The sequence below is a fragment of the Anser cygnoides genome, chromosome 5, assembly GCF_040182565.1.
Source record: "Anser cygnoides isolate HZ-2024a breed goose chromosome 5, Taihu_goose_T2T_genome, whole genome shotgun sequence".
Taxonomy (NCBI): domain Eukaryota; kingdom Metazoa; phylum Chordata; class Aves; order Anseriformes; family Anatidae; genus Anser; species Anser cygnoides.
The window spans coordinates 8,659,481-8,678,627 of NC_089877.1; the positions used below are offsets into that span (position 1 = coordinate 8,659,481).

General features: G+C 43.5%; 1 protein-coding gene and 1 long non-coding RNA gene across 14 annotated transcripts in view; one reads left to right on the plus strand and one right to left on the minus strand.

Annotated features, from left to right (window-relative positions):
- Window positions 1–19,147, plus strand: part of MPPED2 (metallophosphoesterase domain containing 2) — a 202,244-nt gene that overhangs the window by 95,877 nt on the left and 87,220 nt on the right. For 5 of the 12 annotated variants that reach the window (XM_066998203.1, XM_066998202.1, XM_066998205.1 and 2 more), the window contains one exon: window positions 5,006–5,252. In XM_066998203.1, the coding sequence (XP_066854304.1) occupies window positions 5,125–5,252 (128 nt within the window). In that variant the 5' untranslated portion in view covers window positions 5,006–5,124. Of the gene's footprint in view, window positions 1–71; window positions 213–1,152; window positions 1,276–1,326; window positions 1,474–1,524; window positions 2,012–2,059; window positions 4,120–5,005; window positions 5,253–12,003; window positions 12,072–13,017; window positions 13,273–19,147 lie in introns of those variants that run through there. The other 7 variants (XM_048046729.2, XM_066998204.1, XM_066998207.1 and 4 more) reach the window with 7 other exon arrangements.
- LOC106033895 (uncharacterized) lies at window positions 6,312–11,220 on the minus strand. Of its 2 annotated transcripts, XR_007157743.2 has the most exons (5): window positions 11,085–11,203; window positions 10,338–10,419; window positions 10,035–10,114; window positions 8,349–8,516; window positions 6,312–6,485 (listed from the first exon to the last, which is right to left on the minus strand). It is a non-coding gene; the product is annotated as an uncharacterized lncRNA (long non-coding RNA). The 2 variants fall into 2 exon arrangements; XR_007157744.2 differs by lacking the exon at window positions 10,338–10,419 and having other exon boundaries at window positions 11,085–11,220.

Below are 19,147 nucleotides of genomic sequence, written 5' to 3' on the forward strand. Positions count from 1 at the left end.
CTCCCTGACCCCAGTGGCAGCCCCGCTCACTGCACCGCGCCCGCCGCCGCCGCCCCGGACCCGGACCCGGACCCAGGCCGCCGCCGCCGCCGGGCACCGCCGCGGGGTCGGGCGCAGGCTCTGCCCCGGCCGCGCCCCCGCCGCCCCATGGAGCGGCCCCGCCGCCCGCGCTGAGGCGTCCCCGGCCCGCGGGCAGAGCCGCCGCAGGGAAGGTGAGCGGCCCGGGCGGGGGGCGGCCGCGCCAGCCGGGGGGCTCCGACGGGCGGCCGCGGCGCACAAAGCCGCGGGTTAGAGGTGCCGTGTCACGGGCAAGCGCGGGGGGGGGGGCGGCCGGCGGGGCGGCTCCGGCGGCGTTGGGGCCAGCCTGCTGCACACAATGACCGGGGCGAGCCCGCCGCCTCCCCCGGCGTGATCGCCCCGAGCCTGAGCGTGAGCCCGCGGGTCGGGTCGGGTCGGGTCGGGCCGGGTGTGTGCGGCGGCTCGGAGCCAGCCCGCCCTGCCCGGCCCTGCCCTGCCCTGCCCGGGCCGTGCCCCCGCTGCCCTCCGCCGCCTTCCTCCGCGCCCGGGGCGGGCAGCGGCCTGGCGGCGGGGCCGGGGGCGGCGGCGGGGCACGGAGGGTAGGCCGGGCCGGGCCGTGCCGAGCCGAGCCGGGGCGGGCAGCGTTGTGCCGGCCGGGGCTAGCGGCGGGCGGGCGGCAGCCCCGGGGGGCGCAGCGCGGAGCGGCTCCGGGGCTCCCCGCGCGGGGGGGGGGGGGGGGATGCGCGCCGCAAAAGTATCGGTGGGGAGCGGGCTGCTCCCCCCGTCCCCGGCGGAGTTCCCCCGCTCCGCCTCGCCGGCGGGGGCTGCCTCTCTGCCGCTCGCTCTGAAAGCCCGCTGCCGGCGGCCTGGAAACCTCCCCGGGCGGGGGAACGGCGCCGGGATACGGAGCCGCCGGCAGCCCGCCGCCGAGCCGCTGCCGGCCCTCCCCCGGGCTCCCCCCAGCCGGTGCAGCCCCGCTGCCGGTGGGGGGCCGGGGCCGCGATGCAAACTTTGCGCGCAGGAGCCGGCGCGGAGCGGAGCCGCGGAGATGCCGAGGCGGGGGCAGGGCAGGGCAGGGCGCCGAGCCGAGCCGAGCCGAGCCGGGCTGGGGGCGCGGGGCGGGGGCTGCGGCACACGCCGGGACGGGGCCGCGCCGGAGCCATTGGCCGCCCGGAGCCATCAATCAGCGGGGGGCGAGCCCGGAGCCCCGCGGGGCCGCGGCCGGGGCGGCCCCGGGAGCCCAGGCGGCGGCCGGAGGTGGGGAGCGGCCGGGGCCCGGGGGGGGCGGCGGAGGGCGGGGGGCAGCCGGGGCCGGCCCCCCGGGCTGGGGGGGGAAGGGGGGAAGGCGCGGCCCCCGCTGCCGTGCCCGGGCGGCCGGGATGGAGCCCGGAGTTGGGCGCCAAGTGTAGCGCGGGGACGGCCGGGGCAGCCGCGGGAGCGTCGCCGGGGCGAGCGGTAACAAGGCGGGGGCGGCGGGGCGGGGGGAGGCCGCCGCGGCAGCCCCCAGCGCTGGCTCGGCGGGGCTGGAGCCGGAGCCGCGGCTGTACCGGCAGCAGGGGTGGCCGCCGAGTTAACCCTGCCCGTCTGCCGCACCGCCCGGCTTTCGTCTCCGGCGCGGTAGCGCTCGGAAGGCACGGGTTTTGAAATTCAGATTAGGAAGGCATAAATATTTTAGTCGAGGGGGGTGCGGTGGTCGTAGGCGCGGGTGTGCGTGTGCATGGCCGGACGCAGAGCTCGCGCGTGTAGTTTGCCGTGAAATGCGACCTTACGCTCGGAAATGACCTATCTGGGCATGTTGTGCGATAGCTTTCTGGTAGTAGTAGCCTGCTGTAAAATTAGCTGCCTGTAAGTTTGTGCCGGCCCTTTTATGGAAAGAAAAAAAAAAAAAAAAAGGCTTACAGCAGTTTGCACCTTGAAAACTGAGCAGATTTATACAATAGCACATCTCTCTGTCAGTCCAAACCCACGCTGGAAAATGATTGTTTCAGCCAGGGTAAGCTGTACGTGGGGAACCGCAACGTGCTGCGATTGTTTCTTTGGGTTTTCAATATAATTATTCGTAATCCATTATTATCGTATAAAGTGCGTAAAATTGTTTCACTTGACAGATGTGAGAAATAATGCAACTTTTATTCTTTTCTACTCATCTCTTGCATGTGATCTTCGAAGAGGTTTGGAGAAAGAATGGTAGTGATGCAAAGTAGCCTTTTTTGTTTGTTTTTGAAACCCTGGGCCTAAAATACATTTAGTCTTAAAGTTGAGAAGCGTTTAGGTCCTTTTTGATATTTTCTTCAGAGAACTCATTAAAGAAGGCATTAATTAGACACTTCTGCTAGGTGGGCTGTAGTACCAAATAGAGCACTACAGGGAATTTAGAGAATTGACACAGAAGTGAGCTACTTTTTTTCCAGTCCAGCATTTGTTGTTGAATTTCATTTTAAAAGGATGCTTTGCTTGGCTTTGTCTTGATTCAAGTATAGAGGTTTATTCTCGAGATTAAAGGCTGGCATAGTGGGAAGCAATTGTAGCTTATATACTTAAAATCATACAAAAGTCAACTTTAAAGTATCTAATATAGCTATTCGAATATTCTCTTATCATTTGTTTTATGCCAGTTGTGGTAATTTCTTTCCGTGACATAAAGGTTATAAACCTTGTAAAAACGCTTATTGTCTTTATGTATGATTCACTCTTACAAACAAATTGGATTTTTTTTTCCAATGAGAGTGAACTGTAATATAAAACTTAATGCTCTGACCTTTCGTACAGTAGATTACTGAAAATAGTGTGATTTAGCTTTTCTGAAAGTCCAGACGTATTTTTGTTATTGCTTTAACATGTTATTCTATATAGTAGCTTTTAATTGCAAAAATGTAACGTAGATGTGTAATTTTCATACCACTTAATTTATGCAAACGCTAAAGTTCTTGCAGCGTAAAAGAAAAACTTATTTTTTTTCCTGGGAGCTTTGATGGCGAGCATTCTTGTTAATGACAGTCATTTCTCCAACAGGAAGATGTTTTCATTTGTATTTACTTTTCAGTGCAGGGCAATTATGCTGTTCTGTGTTGCATGCTCCTCGTAGTTTGTATCTCAAAAGAATTACAGTACTTGGAACAGGACTGCAATTTGAAGCAGGTGTTGTGTTTTACTGTTATGCAAAATAACACTGAAATATAATTGTAAGGGAAATTAAGGAAACAGCTGCAAACCTGGTACGGTAACCACCACATTATGATTCGTAAGCAGTTGTTGCACATATCTTAAAACACAGCCGAGATTTAGTTTAATAAAGCTCACCTTGCTGATTTTTCCCCCTGAAACTATTGTGCTTGGTCTTAGGAGAGTGGGTTAGTGCAAAGGCCAGACCACAACCTTAGTTACTGAGAAGGACTGGCTCACCAATGGCTCAGTTTTCAAATGGGAACTTCATGGCTGAGTTTCATCTTGCATTTTAAAAAAAATAATAATAAAGAAGATGAGGAATAGAACCCAATTACTGGAATGAAGGTTGCCGAATGTCTTAACCCAGCTAACATATGGAAGCCTACGTAGGCCCGAGGTTGTAAAATAATAAAATAAATGGCCTATAGCAGGCCATCTGCCATTTGCAGGGCATTTTTATTGTACTTCATGCCAAACTGGAAATTAGTCTTTGTATTAAAAATATATTTTGAATACAAATCAAAGATTCCAAATGTTTAACGCTACACATGGCAAACACATTTCGATCTAGGAGCTAAGAGAAGTCCAGGAATATCACACTGGAAAAACATTAGTTTTAGTAGCTTAGTTTGATGCCCAGGGATCAAATCATCCTCTTCTCTTTCTTATCTCTTTGTCTTTCCAGCAAGTGCTGGCTTAGTTTTATAAAGTACGCGCCAGATATGAAAAATTTGCTATTGTGTGAAGCAGCTAAAGAGCAGATCAACTGATACAGAGTGTCATAATTTCACTGAAGTCGTTGCAGCGATGGTAGTGTGCCGCAGCTGAGGGTCTACCTCATGAGCAGTGCTTTTAAAGAGTTGCTCATCTTGAAAGTATTCTTCAAATACAAGCAGATCAATTTTCACAAAGTCCTTCCGAAGGCAGGCAGCTGAGGTAACCTTAGTTTATTGATTCAAGAAATTGAGACTCAAATTGTGTGCGGGGAACTTGACAGAGTTCGGATTTGGGAAGTTTCTGGCTCTTCAGCTTATCCTTTTATTGCAGAACACTTCCAGCCTTAGTGCAAAAGTATATTTAAGAGCACTTGGAAGAAGTGAAAGATAAGGACACCTATAGAGGCAAAAATATTTCTTTCATCCTATGCAGAAATAGTTGTGCATGAAATTGCTCTGAAATTTACCGGACAAATCATTACTGTCTGATGATGAATCCAAACGGGTTTCATTGCTAGTAGACTGTAACGTGGATGTTCTGTTAGTGTTGCCTAGATGTTAGCCTTGCTCCAGGCAGATAAATACATTGATTCAAAGGTATTTGAATGTACCTTTTGCTGTGCAACTGTAGAATTTTCTGCCTTGAGTCAGCTTCCTCAAAGTCCCTCAGATGTAACTCATTTTGTAAAGCTACAACAGGGCCTTGAAAACAAGTGTGTGTATTTGCGGGAAGCCATTTGTCCTTCAGGAAACTAGGTCCTTGTTAATTTTCATGGTTGCAATTAGCACAAGGTGTTACTTAAAATAAAGGATAGTAAGTATGGAATACTTATCTGGGGCTTTCCACACGGATAGATTTCTAGTAAATAAAGCCTTATTTTAAGCATTCTTTTTTTTTTTTTTAATCTATTTAATGGTGATGGAGTTAAATGATGGAGTGGTGAATACAATAGTGAATAGTAATGCATAGAGCGTTGGGTGATGCGTACATAAAAATAAAGAAAAAAACCTTTGAGTGGAAATGGGGAGAGGACAGAGTAATGTCTGTGCCTGCTTATGTCTCCTTCAAGGTTTTAGCAGTATGCGCTGTTGTTCTCTCCTCACAGAGGTCTGCGGCGTTGATGAGGAGCTGCTGCTGGGATTCGGGAGCTGCTGGGAACACAATGCCCTGCCCCGCTCTTGGCCTTGGGAAGCTGTGAATTGCTCATGTCCATAAGGAGGAAGGATGGCTCATGGAATTCCTTCACAAGGCAAAGTTACCATAACAGTGGATGAGTACAGCTCCAACCCAACGCAGGCGTTTACACACTACAACATTAATCAGAGCAGGTTCCAGCCTCCACATGTGCATATGTAAGTATTACTAATATTGCCTCTGTGTGTGTGTGTGTGTGTCTGTGTGTGCTTAAATGGAGAACTGCTGCTGAAGGAGTGGGTTGAAAACTGGAAAAATTGGTTAGTCACGTTAGCTAATAGGCAAAATGGCTATCGGCTTTCCGCATAGCGTGCGGGAGAGGTACCGCTCCATCAGCTCCTGGAGGAAAGCCTCTGCCTCGGGAGCCATGCCCGGACTTCCAGAACCTTACCTCAGCGAGGTACGGCAGGGTACGTTTTCTAAAACTTGGCACTTTGCTGATCGCACTGTAACTTGCCTGAGGGACCCATGGCTTGAAAATTTAAGCTCCCTTCCCCCGCCCCTTACACTCAGCTGCGAAATAGGCCTAATTGGGACTAATTGTCCCCCCTGATCACTGAGTCCTTTGTCCTCCTGGTTGTGAGGGGAACGTGTGCCGCATGCTGCGCTCCACGCAACCCGGGGCACAAAGGAGTGGGAGACTGCTGAACAATTGCTCCCAAGAAATACAAATACTGCGTTAAAATAACGGGCATGGCCTGAACTGAAACCACCACAAGCATGGGAAGTGGCGAGCTCTGGGCTCCCTTACCTCACCTTGTTATTCTTGGGCATTGTGTGGCTGGCAAGATCACTCTGCTGCCCGTACCTAGGCACAATGGTTCCTGTTAAGCTAAGCACTAGCTTTAACTCTGAATTTCCTTCCCATTGTTTAGTAGGTTTGATCTTTATCAGTTATTTCTGTTAAGGTTCTTTTTCTTTTAACATTAATAGACTGGAAAGCACTTGAAACTAAAACAAAGAGGACATCTCTTGACCTCCTGTGTGCCATTGTTAGTCAGGATTTTGAGTGATGTCACACTATTGAATTTGATAAGGATTTTGCATAATAAGAGTGAAAAAGTTGTAGGGTACTTCATTGCATTTTTGTTATGTAGAAGCCTACCGGAAGAGTCACAATGTAGGAGTTCAGCACCTTCTAATAGGATTTCATGTGGTTACAATCTTCCGTAAAGGAATTTTCCCGAGGAAGGATGCTGGAGGCTCTGTTGTGCATGTGACTGAAAAAGTTTCTTCATTAATTACATTTGATTTATTACTGCAAAGATGCTGTAACTCTGCCTTTAGGAATATTTCCATTTCTTATTCACTGTTCAGATCTTTTGTCGGCAAATTTCTATTGCAAGTTTTGCACTCCAGACTGCACTTCTGACTGACGTTAAGCACAAATTCTGTGGAGAGAACGAATTCAGAGCAAACAATAGAGATTTAGAAAGCAGTTTTAAAGAACCCCTTCTTATTGACAACAGACTTCAGTGGGAGCTGATTTTAGGACCAACTAAGTGTGGTATTCAGCATTTTAAGAATTATTTGTGCTTTGGTTCAAAAATGCACAAATAACTATACAACTACTTCCCTAATAACTCGTCTATCTCTTAAATGATATTGATTTGACAGACATTTTCAAAGATGTTTTACTTGTTTAGAGAAGTTGTACACTTGACGAATGCTGAAACTATAAAGTACAACATAGTGACAGTATTTAAAAGAGTAACTGAAATACTGCAGCATTCTTAAATTTCTTAGTTTGGTTTCAAGGGTGTGGCATACGATCTTTTGGTCTCCCTCTCTTAAAAGAGAGACGAAAACTTAAAAGAATGAAAGAGGATTAGTCTGAAAGAGTTAAAACAGATCAAAGAAAATATTGCAATACAGGAGGTGAGTTGGGGTGTAGGTCTGGATAGCAAATTATGGGTTTTGGAAAACCTGTTGAGGAAAAAGATGATAGGATCATACTGAGTGTCTAGAGCTATGGGCAGAGGAAAGCAAGAAATGAAGATATGACTAAGGGTATGGATTTGTGTGATGGTAAGAACATAAGAGTTATTTCTGAGTAGGAAAACTTAGAGCATGTTGTACCTTCAGAGAGGGGACAGGGTTCTTACTTACTCCCAGTATTTTATAATCGAAGCATTGTGCATATTTCTGAGAGAAGATACCAAACAAGAAACCCTGAACAGAAAATTAGTAAAAGCAATACTGACAAAGAAACCGTGATCTATTTTTTATCATGTTGTATCTTTGCTAGTACCACATTGCTGCAGTTGCCAGGATTGTTTTCTATTTTGCTATCTGAAGGTAATGCATGCATTTTTTTTTCAAGAGGGAGTTTGAGGAGGTTTTATTCTTCTTTTAGTGAAAAATTAACTTAAAAATCTCGGGGTATTGAGAAATGAATAAAACAACATAGAAACTGAACATTATGATGTGTATGTAAATAGTGGGGCAATCTATTGCTGCAAGGCCCTGTTGCATACCATAAATGAGTGGCTGGATGCAGTTTAAGGACATTGTTATTTCCTAAAGGAATTAATTTCTTAAAAAGTCATTTTTTTTAATGCATATGCATCTTCACATGCAAAGGCAGGAACTGGATTTTTGGCATATATATTGAGTCATTTTTGTGTCTAGTATTCATTGGGCCAGATTCTTATCTCACATGAAGTAAATTAAGTCTTGGGATATCACCAGTGTAAAACTGATGTTTAAAGAAATACTGAAATTAGACTTCCTGTTCCCTGAGGCGTATCCTTTCTCCTGCTTTCATTTAGTGCCTTTCACATGATAGTGTCATGTAGTTTAATCAGCAGGGATATGGTTGTCTTTTACTGTCTTTATATGTATTTTTACACCAGTGTTTCTTCGTGAATCCCTTTAAGTGTACCATCAGATAAATAACAGTATATTAAAGCTCCCTTTGCTTAGCCTGGCTGACAGTAGTTTTGTGAGTTACTTGGACTCCGGTGTAGTACAAATTTTATATCATTTTGTCCAGCCTATTTTATTTCTGTACTAATTAATGTTTAAGCAGGTGCTGTGAAGACAATTTTTACTGTAAGTTTATTTTGGATAGAGATACCATCTTAAATTTTTGAACATCTTGAGGCGATGCCCCCACCCACAGGTTTCCCTAATTGTCTGAAGATGTTATTAAATGTTTGCATTTGAATATTTTCACCTAGTTTTAATTAACTGCACTACCTTAGTTCCCTGTTTTAAAGGGCAGCTGTAAAATAATAACAATGATAATGCACCTTTCTTTGCTTCTTGATGACTAGTATTCTTCAGAATGTCTTTGTACTTTCCCATTTTTTTGTTAGGAAAATGCCTCTTGCTCCTTCGGTGTGGTGCTGCCCTCTCTGTTCTGCAGCACAAGTGACTCAGAGGGCTCCAGAATGAGTCTGGTCTGAGAACCAGAGGGGCTTTAAAAAAAAAAAAAAAGGGGGGAGTTCTACCAGGTAATAAGTGTAAAAAGAAAAGAAAGCTTGCAAACTTGTTTAGACCATTAGTATGTTCTATGTGAGGCCAGTCAGTGGTGCCAACAATACTGGCGAGCAGCAGGAGGATGCAGCCTTGGGAGGGAATCAGTGCATGCGGGAGGATCTGGCAGCTGGGGAAGATAGGCTTTAAGCTGCAGAAGGCTTTGCCTGTGAAACCACAGCCTCAAAATAGAGAGGGCAGAGAATTTCTTCTACAGTAAACAAACAGAAGGAAAAAGTGAAAATGACTAAACTTTGAAGATAGCTGAATTCATTGAGTATATTTTTTTCTTTTTTTTTTTTTTTGGTAAGACCTGTTTCTTTAAACTCTACAACTTTGCAGTAACCACCATAGTGGATCTTTAAACCATTTTAATTTAGCAGAAATCAGTGTGGCTTGGCTTTGCGGAACCTTTCCATCTCACCTTTTCCTCCTCCCTCAGGCCAGTGGAAAGGAGCTGAGAAGAAAATGGGACAAACCCAAATTGAAAATTGTTTACTTAAGTTCAAATCAGAGGGAAGAACCTTCCTGTTGGGTACAACATCTAATCACTTTCAGGGGAAAAAAAGGGAGAGTGAAATAAACATCTTGGATTTGTGGTAAGAAACGCCTGTTTTGATGGGCTCTGCTGCTGATGGTATGAGTCCTGTGAAGGTAAACTAGCTGTAGCCCAAGCTACTGCAGGCTGATCCATTTAGAAGAATTCTAATTAAGTTCATTAGCTTTCCTCAGACTTCACCAGAACGGCTCAGTGGCTTGTTTTTAGGATTCTCTGAGTATACATTTGTACTCTGGGGCGGTTTAAGTTCAGTACTAGGGGAGTAAGAAAGAAAGAGGTTTCAGTGCAAGAGAAAGTCTTCTAAATGAGTTTATTCACAAGCGGAGATGCGTTGAACAATCTGTAACTATATAATTTTATTGCCTTTTCTGTACTAGAGCAATTCCCTATGTGAATATTCTTATTTTAAAATAGAGTATAAACATAGAATTTTATATTAGTAGAACATTATATATAGTTGAATAAAGTACATAAATGTGTGGATGTATGTAAACGTGAGTATATAATAATAATAGTAATATAAAAATGTAGCTGTATAGTCACAGAAGAAAAAAATTTCATCTGTGGCAAAGCCTTAAACAGTTATAACTCAAAGATCTTACTAGACTACTGACCTTGACAAATAGTATCTTGCATGTTGTTTTCTCTTGGGGAAACCATCCTGCATTTAATGGGTTTTATAAACTCCCAGTGGGATTAGTAGAAAATCCGTGCGTTCTGTTGGTAACGTTCTTAACTTTCGCTTCATATAAGGTGTGTGATATTCAAGGGGGTGGGGAAAGACCGACACTAGTAGAGTATGGACTTGTTTGATGTTTACAGAATAGTGGAGTCTGTCCATGTAATAATATTAGTTGAGAAAATACAGATATTCAGTCTAAGCTATCTATCTATTTATTACCTTTTGTGGCTGGGCTCGTTATTTCAGATGATATTGAGGTGACGAGGGAATCACAGCTTTGGTGCTGACTGTTGCTCTGCCTTTAAAATAACATTTCTTACAAAAGCATATGTAGCTTCTGAGCATCGTAGTTGCTTTTCACTGCTTTTCCAAAAAAGTTGAAAAAACTTACTGCCCCAAACAGATTGTATTTAAGCTTTAATACTGAAAACAGGAGTACAGTGAGCAAGCGTTGTTAAAACTTGAGCCTTACTTCTGTCTCACAGTGATTTTTACGGGGCCTTTGGCTCACGGTTAGCTTACCTTGGTGCAGTTTGAGTCTCCTATCCCTCGCTGGTCCCTCAGTGGCAAGGGTGGATGCTGAAACGCAGCAGTTCACAACGTGCTGCATTAAGTAAAACAAACCTGTTTTTCTTAGCCCACGAAGCAGACAGCAGCAGCCATTCAGCAGCTGCCTCTGAAGCAGCTGAGCTCTCCCTGCGCCAGTGGGGATTCCAGCAGAAAGGAGGGGAGGACAGCTGTAGGTGAGAATCCTTACAGCTGTCCCAAAATAAATAGTCCCTGCTCAAGAAGAGGACCATTAACTGATTGCATTTTCTAGAACAACGGAAGCTGAGTTGCAAAGATGCTAATTTTAATTGTCATTAAGAAAATGTTTTACTGGAGCATGTGCATGTGTCTGTGTCTCTGTGGGCTTAAATAATGAAAGATTTCTATTGATCTTAATGATTTTAAGTGATGTATTTTGCAAAATCTAAGCATAAGATGTATTCTCAATTTAAATTTCAGATGCAAAATGAAAAACTTTTTTTCATGAGGGTACACTTTAATTATATTTAAAGCCTTTTGAGATGCTTGAGTGGAGCATGCTGAAAGTGAACATTGTGCAGAGATGATATATGGCTTGCAGTTTTGTAATTAAAGCTCAAATTTAGCCCCCTTATAACGTGTTTATACAGTTCAGTCATATCATGCTAATCTCTCTTGAAGAATTGATTAAGTTTCTGACCTTTATTTTTGTCACTGTAGAAAGGACCCATACCGACCTACCTTTAAAAATATTTTGACATCCCTGGAAGACTGATGCTCTAAAAGTGCCAATATTATTTTAATAAATGCAGGACAGGTTTAAAATAATGTTTCGTCACCAGCTCTCCATCGGTTACTATATTCCTGAATTACGTTGTCCTAAGATGGAGGCCAGATCTGGTTTAAAGGGGTGGTAAAACTGCTGACTGCCAGCGCTGGTTGGAGCAGGCCGCCGGAGCGGTCTCCGCACCTACCGCAGTCAGCTGGGGTACCGGTTGGTCCACGTGTGAGCTGTTGGCTGCGTGCAGTTGCCGTGGTGGTCAGAACAGGAAAACATGGCCCATTGGTGACTTCGTGGACTGGGAGGGGTGAAGTCCCCAGGCACGCAGACCCCAGTGCTGAGCCTGCTGCCCCCCGCCTGCTTTCAGCGACCTCTGGTGCTGCAGCCTCATGGGCAGGGGTGCGCGTGCAGCTGGCGGAGGTGAGAGGGCCGTGAGCGTGGCTGCATGGCAGCTGGGGGCAAGGACAGGAGCAGGTGAACGTTCCTTCGACTTCCTCTTTGACAAAATCATGGTCCTAGAACAGCACATTGTAGGGTCAGTCTAGCCCCTGTGGTAAACCCTGAGAGGGAGAAAGAAAGTGGTTTGGTTTTTATGCACACGTACGTTAACGTTCTTTCATGCTGTATTAATTGTGCAAAGAAGCCTTCAGTGACAAGTCCGTTATTTGTAAGGCCTCGTTTCAGTAGCCGAGCACTACAAATGGAAATTTTCATTATATGGTCTGATCCTACATTATAGTCTTTCCCATGTCGTTTCTCTAGTGTTCAGTCATAATGAGTGACAGCGGACTCTGGGCTTCATGGTTATGTACAGTGCACAATTAGTTCTTATCTTCGGGGAAGTTTGTGGTGGGATCTGACCAAGAATGCTTTTTGCAGCAATGGTCCCTACCACAGGATCCTGTGCCTGAGGGGAACTGCTCACTGAGGGAGCACTTCGCTGTGAGGTAGGTTGACAATGTTGTGATTATATACCTCATAATCACAATGTTGTACTGTCACTGGCAGCGTGTCACTTTATTTAAAAAAGTTAGGGCAGTAGGGCAATGTGAAGGCAGCGGGTTGTAGATTAACACCTGGAGGGTGAGGGTGTGATCTGGTTGGTGAAACAACTTCTAGAGCATAGATTTCTTTCCAGTCAGGGGGTCAATACTTCACCAAATTTTCAGGCCTTGCCCTGGTACACCCATCTTTGTTTTGGGCTCATGGTTTTCATTTCACTTAGTGGCAGAACAAGGACAGCCCTGCCTGCCAGAGGGGATGAGGGAGCTTGTTCCCAGTGACAGGTGGCTATTCGAAGCCCAGGGGAAGTGCCGCAGCTACCTGTGACATGACACATCTTGTTGGTTTATTTTACAAATCCTTGTTTGACTATCTGGCTAGACAAATAAACAGAAGGAAAGCCCTGCAAACAGTGCAGATTTAGAGGTTTATGTTATATGTTAAGTGACTATATTCAGCTTATTTGCTTACGTTTGATATGGGACTATTTCAAATAATGGTGATGAACATGAACTTCGTACTGAATGTTGCACTGATATTTTGGAGTTTCCATTTCTGATCTCGAGCTGCCATAAGTGGCTCTAGTAGTAGAGTCAATTGCAAAGCATGGGTGTGTATAGAAAAACTTAGGAACAAAGGGGTCAGCATGTTTCCTTCCAAAACAGAGCGTTTGATTAGTTTTGGTTTAGAACTCTGTAAAATGCCTCGGCATAACTTGAGAAAGTAGACACACTTAAGCACAGTTGAAATTCAGTGAGGCAGGGAGATTTCTTTAAAACGTGCGTCTCTTACAGTGAGCTATTTATTTGAAGAAATAGTAAAGTTTGGTGTAGGGGTTACCTGTGTTGTCACAAGCGATGAGTGCTAGCTGAAAAAGCTGAATGTCAGTCTGGTATGGAAAAATCATTCGCTTTTATTTCACACCAGGTTTTTCCAGGTCCCTAGAAACGATTCCAGTGAGTTGTCAGTTTTGGTTCTGGAAGCATTGGCTTGTTGTTCCCAGTGGTTTGAATCATGCTTGGCATCTACAGTTGTAGTTTCATGGACTTCAACATGACTGCTTCTGCTTGCAGAAGGCCTCCTACCGGCTTTCTTATCTTTTTCTGTGATGTGTACGTGCAGACCAGTGCCAAATAGAGGAAGGAGGTAAGTTTGTCTGCATATATACCTTCACGTGTTTCATAGAAGGTATTTCAGAAGATACAAAGAGCTTTTTTTTTTTTTATGGGATTTGGAGATTGAGGTCATGCCTATTTACTCTCAGTTTTAATATGGACTGTTAAGATTGCAATTTTTAGGTCTTGTTTATTGCAGAGGGCAAGTTTTTGTGATACTGAGTTTGGTTGTTTTTAATTATAGAGTGGGGAGTCTGGGGCTAAAATGTGTATGTGTTTAAAACACTGCAGTCAAAACAGTTCTGTCATGTAATAAATGTGACTAGACTTCATTTAATGATTTTTATTTTGACATCTCATTCAAACAAAAAGTCAGCATATGATAATCTTGTACCCAGTAACATGCACAGTACTGGTAACATGCCAGGAGCGGTACCAAGTGGTAAGAGCAGAAAACTGCAAGTCTGGATTTTGAACAGTAAATGCTAGGTACCTTGAGTTGTACCTTTTATTTCTCTCTTGAAAGGTTGACCATAAAGCTTGGTCTTATCCTCCATGCACCCGGAGATTCCTCCCACCACATCAGCTCTGTGTCCTGCATGCTTTGCAGCATGAAGGTTGGCCAAAACGTAAACGCTGGTGGATGAGCATTGGTGTTGTATGCTGCTGCTGAAGCTTTCTGCTGGGGCCGAGGAGGAAATGGTAGAGAGGATGGCTAAAGACCAAGTCAACCCGTAATCCCAGAATCTGGTCACCCTCTTCATAACTCAAAGGGATCCAGCCCATTTCTTGTCTTGTAGTTCAGGATATCAACAGATAGGTAGTTTGCTAGATGCGTACTCCCCGTTGGCAGGGAAATGCCTCTGTTTTTATAGTGGGCATGTTTTCTACATACACATTATGTTGATACAGGTAAGAAAACAGACAGGTTTTTATTTGCTTTGCACAGTTGAACTCATAACTTAGTTAAGCTGCCAGGTTAACTAAGAGAGACAGGTAAGAAAATCACAACTCTCTTGTTTTTACCAAAAGATTATTTAAACAATTGTGCTATGGTATCTTGTAAGATTTATTTATGTCACGAGTTGCAGACTTAATATTCCAAGACCCCATCTTCCTTGCATGCTGCTTGACATAGGGCTGCAAAGATTCCGGTAGATGTTGGCAAGAAAAAACAGGACTCGAGGCTTGCTCACAGCAGAGTACCCACTTACTGTACTGGGCATTAACTTCTATCCAGCACATTAGACTTAAAAGCAGACAGCCATTAAGTATAGCACTCCCTTCCCAGGAGGGCAGCAGATGGAGAGAGGATGGGGGAGGGAAGGAGAAAGGAGTATGATAGAGGGACTTTATCTGATGTATCTGTAAGCCAGGAAACTTGCTATTTACCACGTTTACAATTTCTCTGGTATAAGGAATTGAGTGTAGTGACTGGGAGCATCAGGGTCAGCACATTACTCCTAAATGTTTAGCTATTGTATCATTTTATGGGAAGGAAAAGGTGCTGGTCCAGTATATCTTCCGTCATGCTGATTTTATATAGGGAGCACAAAGAAAAAAGTCATTACTTTTTAATTACTCTGGGTTTCTTTGTTTCTGTAAGTACATTCACTTTTGGTTAGAATTACCAAAGGGTTCTCTTTCTCTCCTTTGAATGGTGAAGTAGTTTTTGGGAAAATGAGAATTGTTCAGAATTGTAATTTCATGCGGTCCAGCGTGTTAAGTAAATTGTTCAGAATTGTAATTTCATGCGGTCCAGCGTGTTAAGTAAGTTGGAGCCCAGTCCTATACTTTTTAAATGCAGGGCTTAGTGACGCTCTTATTGCTTCCAGGGGGACAGTACCAGTTTCTTAGCTGCCAGACTAAGTGGCGCCCTCAATTTTAAGTTATCTTCAAGGAATTACATTCCTCTGGTTGTTAATAGTGTGTGCATATAAGATTGTGATAATTAAGATATATTAAAGAGAAAGGAAATTTTGCCTTTATGACTTGTTTGGTTTGTAAATTTTAAGTCAGCCAGGCATTTACTTTTCCCTCCTGGTGGAAAGGAAAGAAAAAATTAAAACTAAATAAACACAAAATTACAAACGTCTTATAAAAAACTCAGGTATAATCTCTGCAATTACTTGAAAGTTGTTTATGTATTTTTTTCATTTTTATTATATTTCTCCTGACATCAATTTGATTTTCCCATCATCTTGTTAAACAATGCTCACAGCTTTGAAAGGAAGGCATGTTTATAGGAACAACTAATTTCGTTCTGTTATTATTATTCTATACCTTGAAAGTAAAAATGTTCCCACTTAGGACATGCTCTTTGGGTTACTGAGGGAGAATTACGGCTCATATTGCATTCTTGGATCTTTTAGATGGCATTTTAATTGTTTGTACAAAGTTCTTAGATGTTTTTTCTGCTAGAAATGTTGCAGTATAATGAGGCTATAGAGACAAAGTATTGCAATACAAGTTTCAGACACCTTCTGAGAATTAAAATGATGATGATAATCCTCTAGGGGTGGTACACATGGTGGTTTTTGTTTTGTTTTTTTCACCGTGACCTTTGACGTGGTGTTTTGCTAGGCTGCTTTGCATTGCAGCTTTGCGAGTGCCACTATGTTAATGGAAGGATCACACAAACTGTTTGTCTCAGAACCTGATACATCATCTTGGCAACAAAATGAAGACCTTTAGCTCTTAGAGTTTTCATCATTTGTTGTTAGTTATCTATTAGCATAAATTTTACGCCTTCAAGAAAAGAGGGTATTTTTAAAGAGTATGTAAGTCTTCGTTTTCTCAGAGCCAGAGGAGAAAGGAAATCCTGATATCGGTTTCAAGGAAATTAAATAGTCTATTAGGACGATTTCATTTTGTTTTCAGGCTTGTTCATTTTAGTTATCATTAATTCAGGGCATCTTTTCCAGAAAAGAATCCTTGCATTCAGGCTAGATTGGCAAGAGGAATATTAAGTTGAAAATTAACTTTGGATCACCTCGCTTTCTTGGTAGTCTGTTCATACTATCATTTAATACTGTGATATGCACGAGTCATTATTTTCAGTGAGTACTGCTCTTAGAGGGTTTTTAAGACATCACTCTACAGAACGGGAAAGACCTTTTATGACTCATTTTATTCAGCGTAGAGTTAAAAGGGGTAAACTGAAACACTGAGTGAGGAAGCTGGCAGAAGTTTTTCTGATTCAAATGAAATTGAGGTCTGTAGGAGATTTGGTACAAGAAATGGTGATTTTTCGGATATCTAGTTATAAAGAGGCAATGCCATTTCTTTAGGGTCCAGACACTTGTCCAATAAAATGTGAGACAAATGTACCGGAGGTGACTAATGCAGTGGTGGTAAGCAGGAAGCAGAATAAATGGAAGACGAGAAACAGATAACTGATCTCAAATACTCAGGAATAACCAGAGATAAGAAGTTGGCCTGAAGTATAGTTCTTAGCACACCTTGCAGCTGTATCTCATTTGCTATGATTTTACTGTCTGCTTATATGTTTAAAGGCAATCTTGCCGTAGCATGAAACATAGAAGTAATGTATGACACATTATTACTACAGCGTCAGTATCAGAGTCTGTCTTCCAGTTTTGTGTGTTTTATTATTTTCCTGACAAAAGCTTTTTTAGATTTTGGGCTTCTGGTCTTATGCCTTGTAGTTGTTCACAAGGGAATCTCGCAATACTGACCGAGAGGTTGTACGTTAACATACTGAGGCAAGGTCATCTGAACCTTTCAGTACTGTGCCCAGAACCTGATGGCTTTAAAGATGCACTTTTTTTTTTATTCTTTACAATTTTTCTTCTGCTGGGCTTCATGTGCTTGTGAGAAGTGTCAGTGCACTGAGAACAAATTCTTTCTCCACATATGCACACAGAGCTATTGTAGTTACTGTTGAAGCTTCCCTCTTAAGTTCCCCGCAAATGACTGTCGTTCGTCTCTTACCTGTAGGGACTCGACGTGGAACCGAGGGGGAGATTAGTCTCTGTGCCCATTCAAACTAGAGTTTCTTCAGAGAACATCCATTACAGTGCTGGTTTTTGTTATGTGAACATCTTTATATGAACTAAAACAGAGTCCTTTGTGGGTTTTGTTTTTTTTAAGGCAGCAAACAGCTGTTGATTTATAAAATTTCTCTTGTTTAGGGTCAGATTAGACACTAAGCTCTAAATGAAAAATCAGGTATCCTGCTATATGTGTCCCGTGAGTCACCTAATCTTAAACTGTATGCTGTGTATTTGTAGTGCGTGAACAGTGCTGACCAGTACTTTCCAAGAATGTATGGATTTTACAAAGAATGTATGCGTTTTCCAAGCAGAAAAAGGCAGAGCGCTAGGTGTCAAAACAGTGACTCGCTAACAATGGCATAACTTAAGTATGTTATATATTAGCTACAGCGGTGGCGACCTGGAGTTACCATCCCCAGCTGTCAGAATTTAGCACCCTTCTGAAGACAGGAGCAGATGAATGGAGCATGAAGAAGTTTCCTGAACTGCATGAGTTTATACTTCGGTATATTAATCAAAATGAAGACTGGCTCTAGTTTACTTGAATACCTTGACTTGAAACAGTGATGGTCCAGAACCTTGCTGTATGGGTGGCTGTATCTGAGAGAAGTATGGAAGAGAGAGTAAAACTTAGGCTGTCCTTGTTTAACTTGTCAGAGCACGTCAGAGTTCCGGTCTGCTCTTGTTCCCTCACACTGGGAGCGTTAAGCATTTTACCTGTTGCCACTTTGCTGCAGTCATACCACAATACCTCCTGGATGTAGAAGGCATTGTGGCTACTGCACTTAGTTGCAAGTTGAGATTTGATGATGTTGGTTCAATGGCTTGCAGATCTCCTAAGTGAAAGGACCTTCCAAAACGGGTGGGTATAGTATTAAAGCAATGGCTACATATGACACGCCAAAAGATGTTTTCTGTTTGTATTCCTCATGCTGCTGCCCGTGTTCATGAAATAAAGTTTTCTGATTCATTACGCAGCTACACTTCTGTTTTCTCTAAAGAGCCTTATGACTGTTCCTTGGATGTCTTCTGTGATGTGTGATACAGCTGTGATCTCACAGCGACCTACCTGGCAGCTTAACTAAGTTATGAGTTCAACTGTGCAAAGCAAATAAAAACCTTATTCATTAACCCCTGTGTATCTTTTGATAATTAGCAAAAGTGGCATGGGTAATCACCAAAAGACTTGAGGCTGAAGTGAGACGTATTAGCAGGTATTTCCCTCACTGTGAGAATCTTACTTTGAGATGGGATGGGGAGACAACAGTTCACATGTGCAATTTAGATAAGTCTGTGTTCTGCGTTATAAATATGCACCGGATGCAGGGGAGAAAACCAGTGCATTCTCTCAGGATGCTGTTAGGGCCAAGCAGAATCTCATTAGGGACAACTTCAAAGATCAGTTCCTCATGTCCATAAAAACAAGTGTAAATTATCTTCTGTGAGCCTGCTGTTAGCAGTTGCACTGTTACATTATGCATGATTCTAGACTGCACATGGTACGAACAAGCTGCACTGTGCACCATTAGTGTTTTTTATTTTCATGCTAAGCCTTGGAATTTTGCTATTTATTGGTGTTATTTTGGCTAATATACTATTTGACTTAAAATCTCCTGTTATATTAGCTGTTAGTAGTGACAATGTCTGGAAAGGACTTCTAAGGTTCTACGGTGCTTATATTTTTACAAAGGGATAGCATACAGACAACTCGGTATTGACAGCTTTACTTGCTTCCTCATCCTCCTCCCTGCGCTCAGTAAGAGAGTGGCTGCTCCTGACTCTGGGAGTGAATGAAGAAGCTTTTAGTGATGCTGCTGTGCAGCACTTGACCTAAATATTTATGAAAATAAAAAAATAAATAGGGTGGAGTTCATTAACGTAATGCTTTCA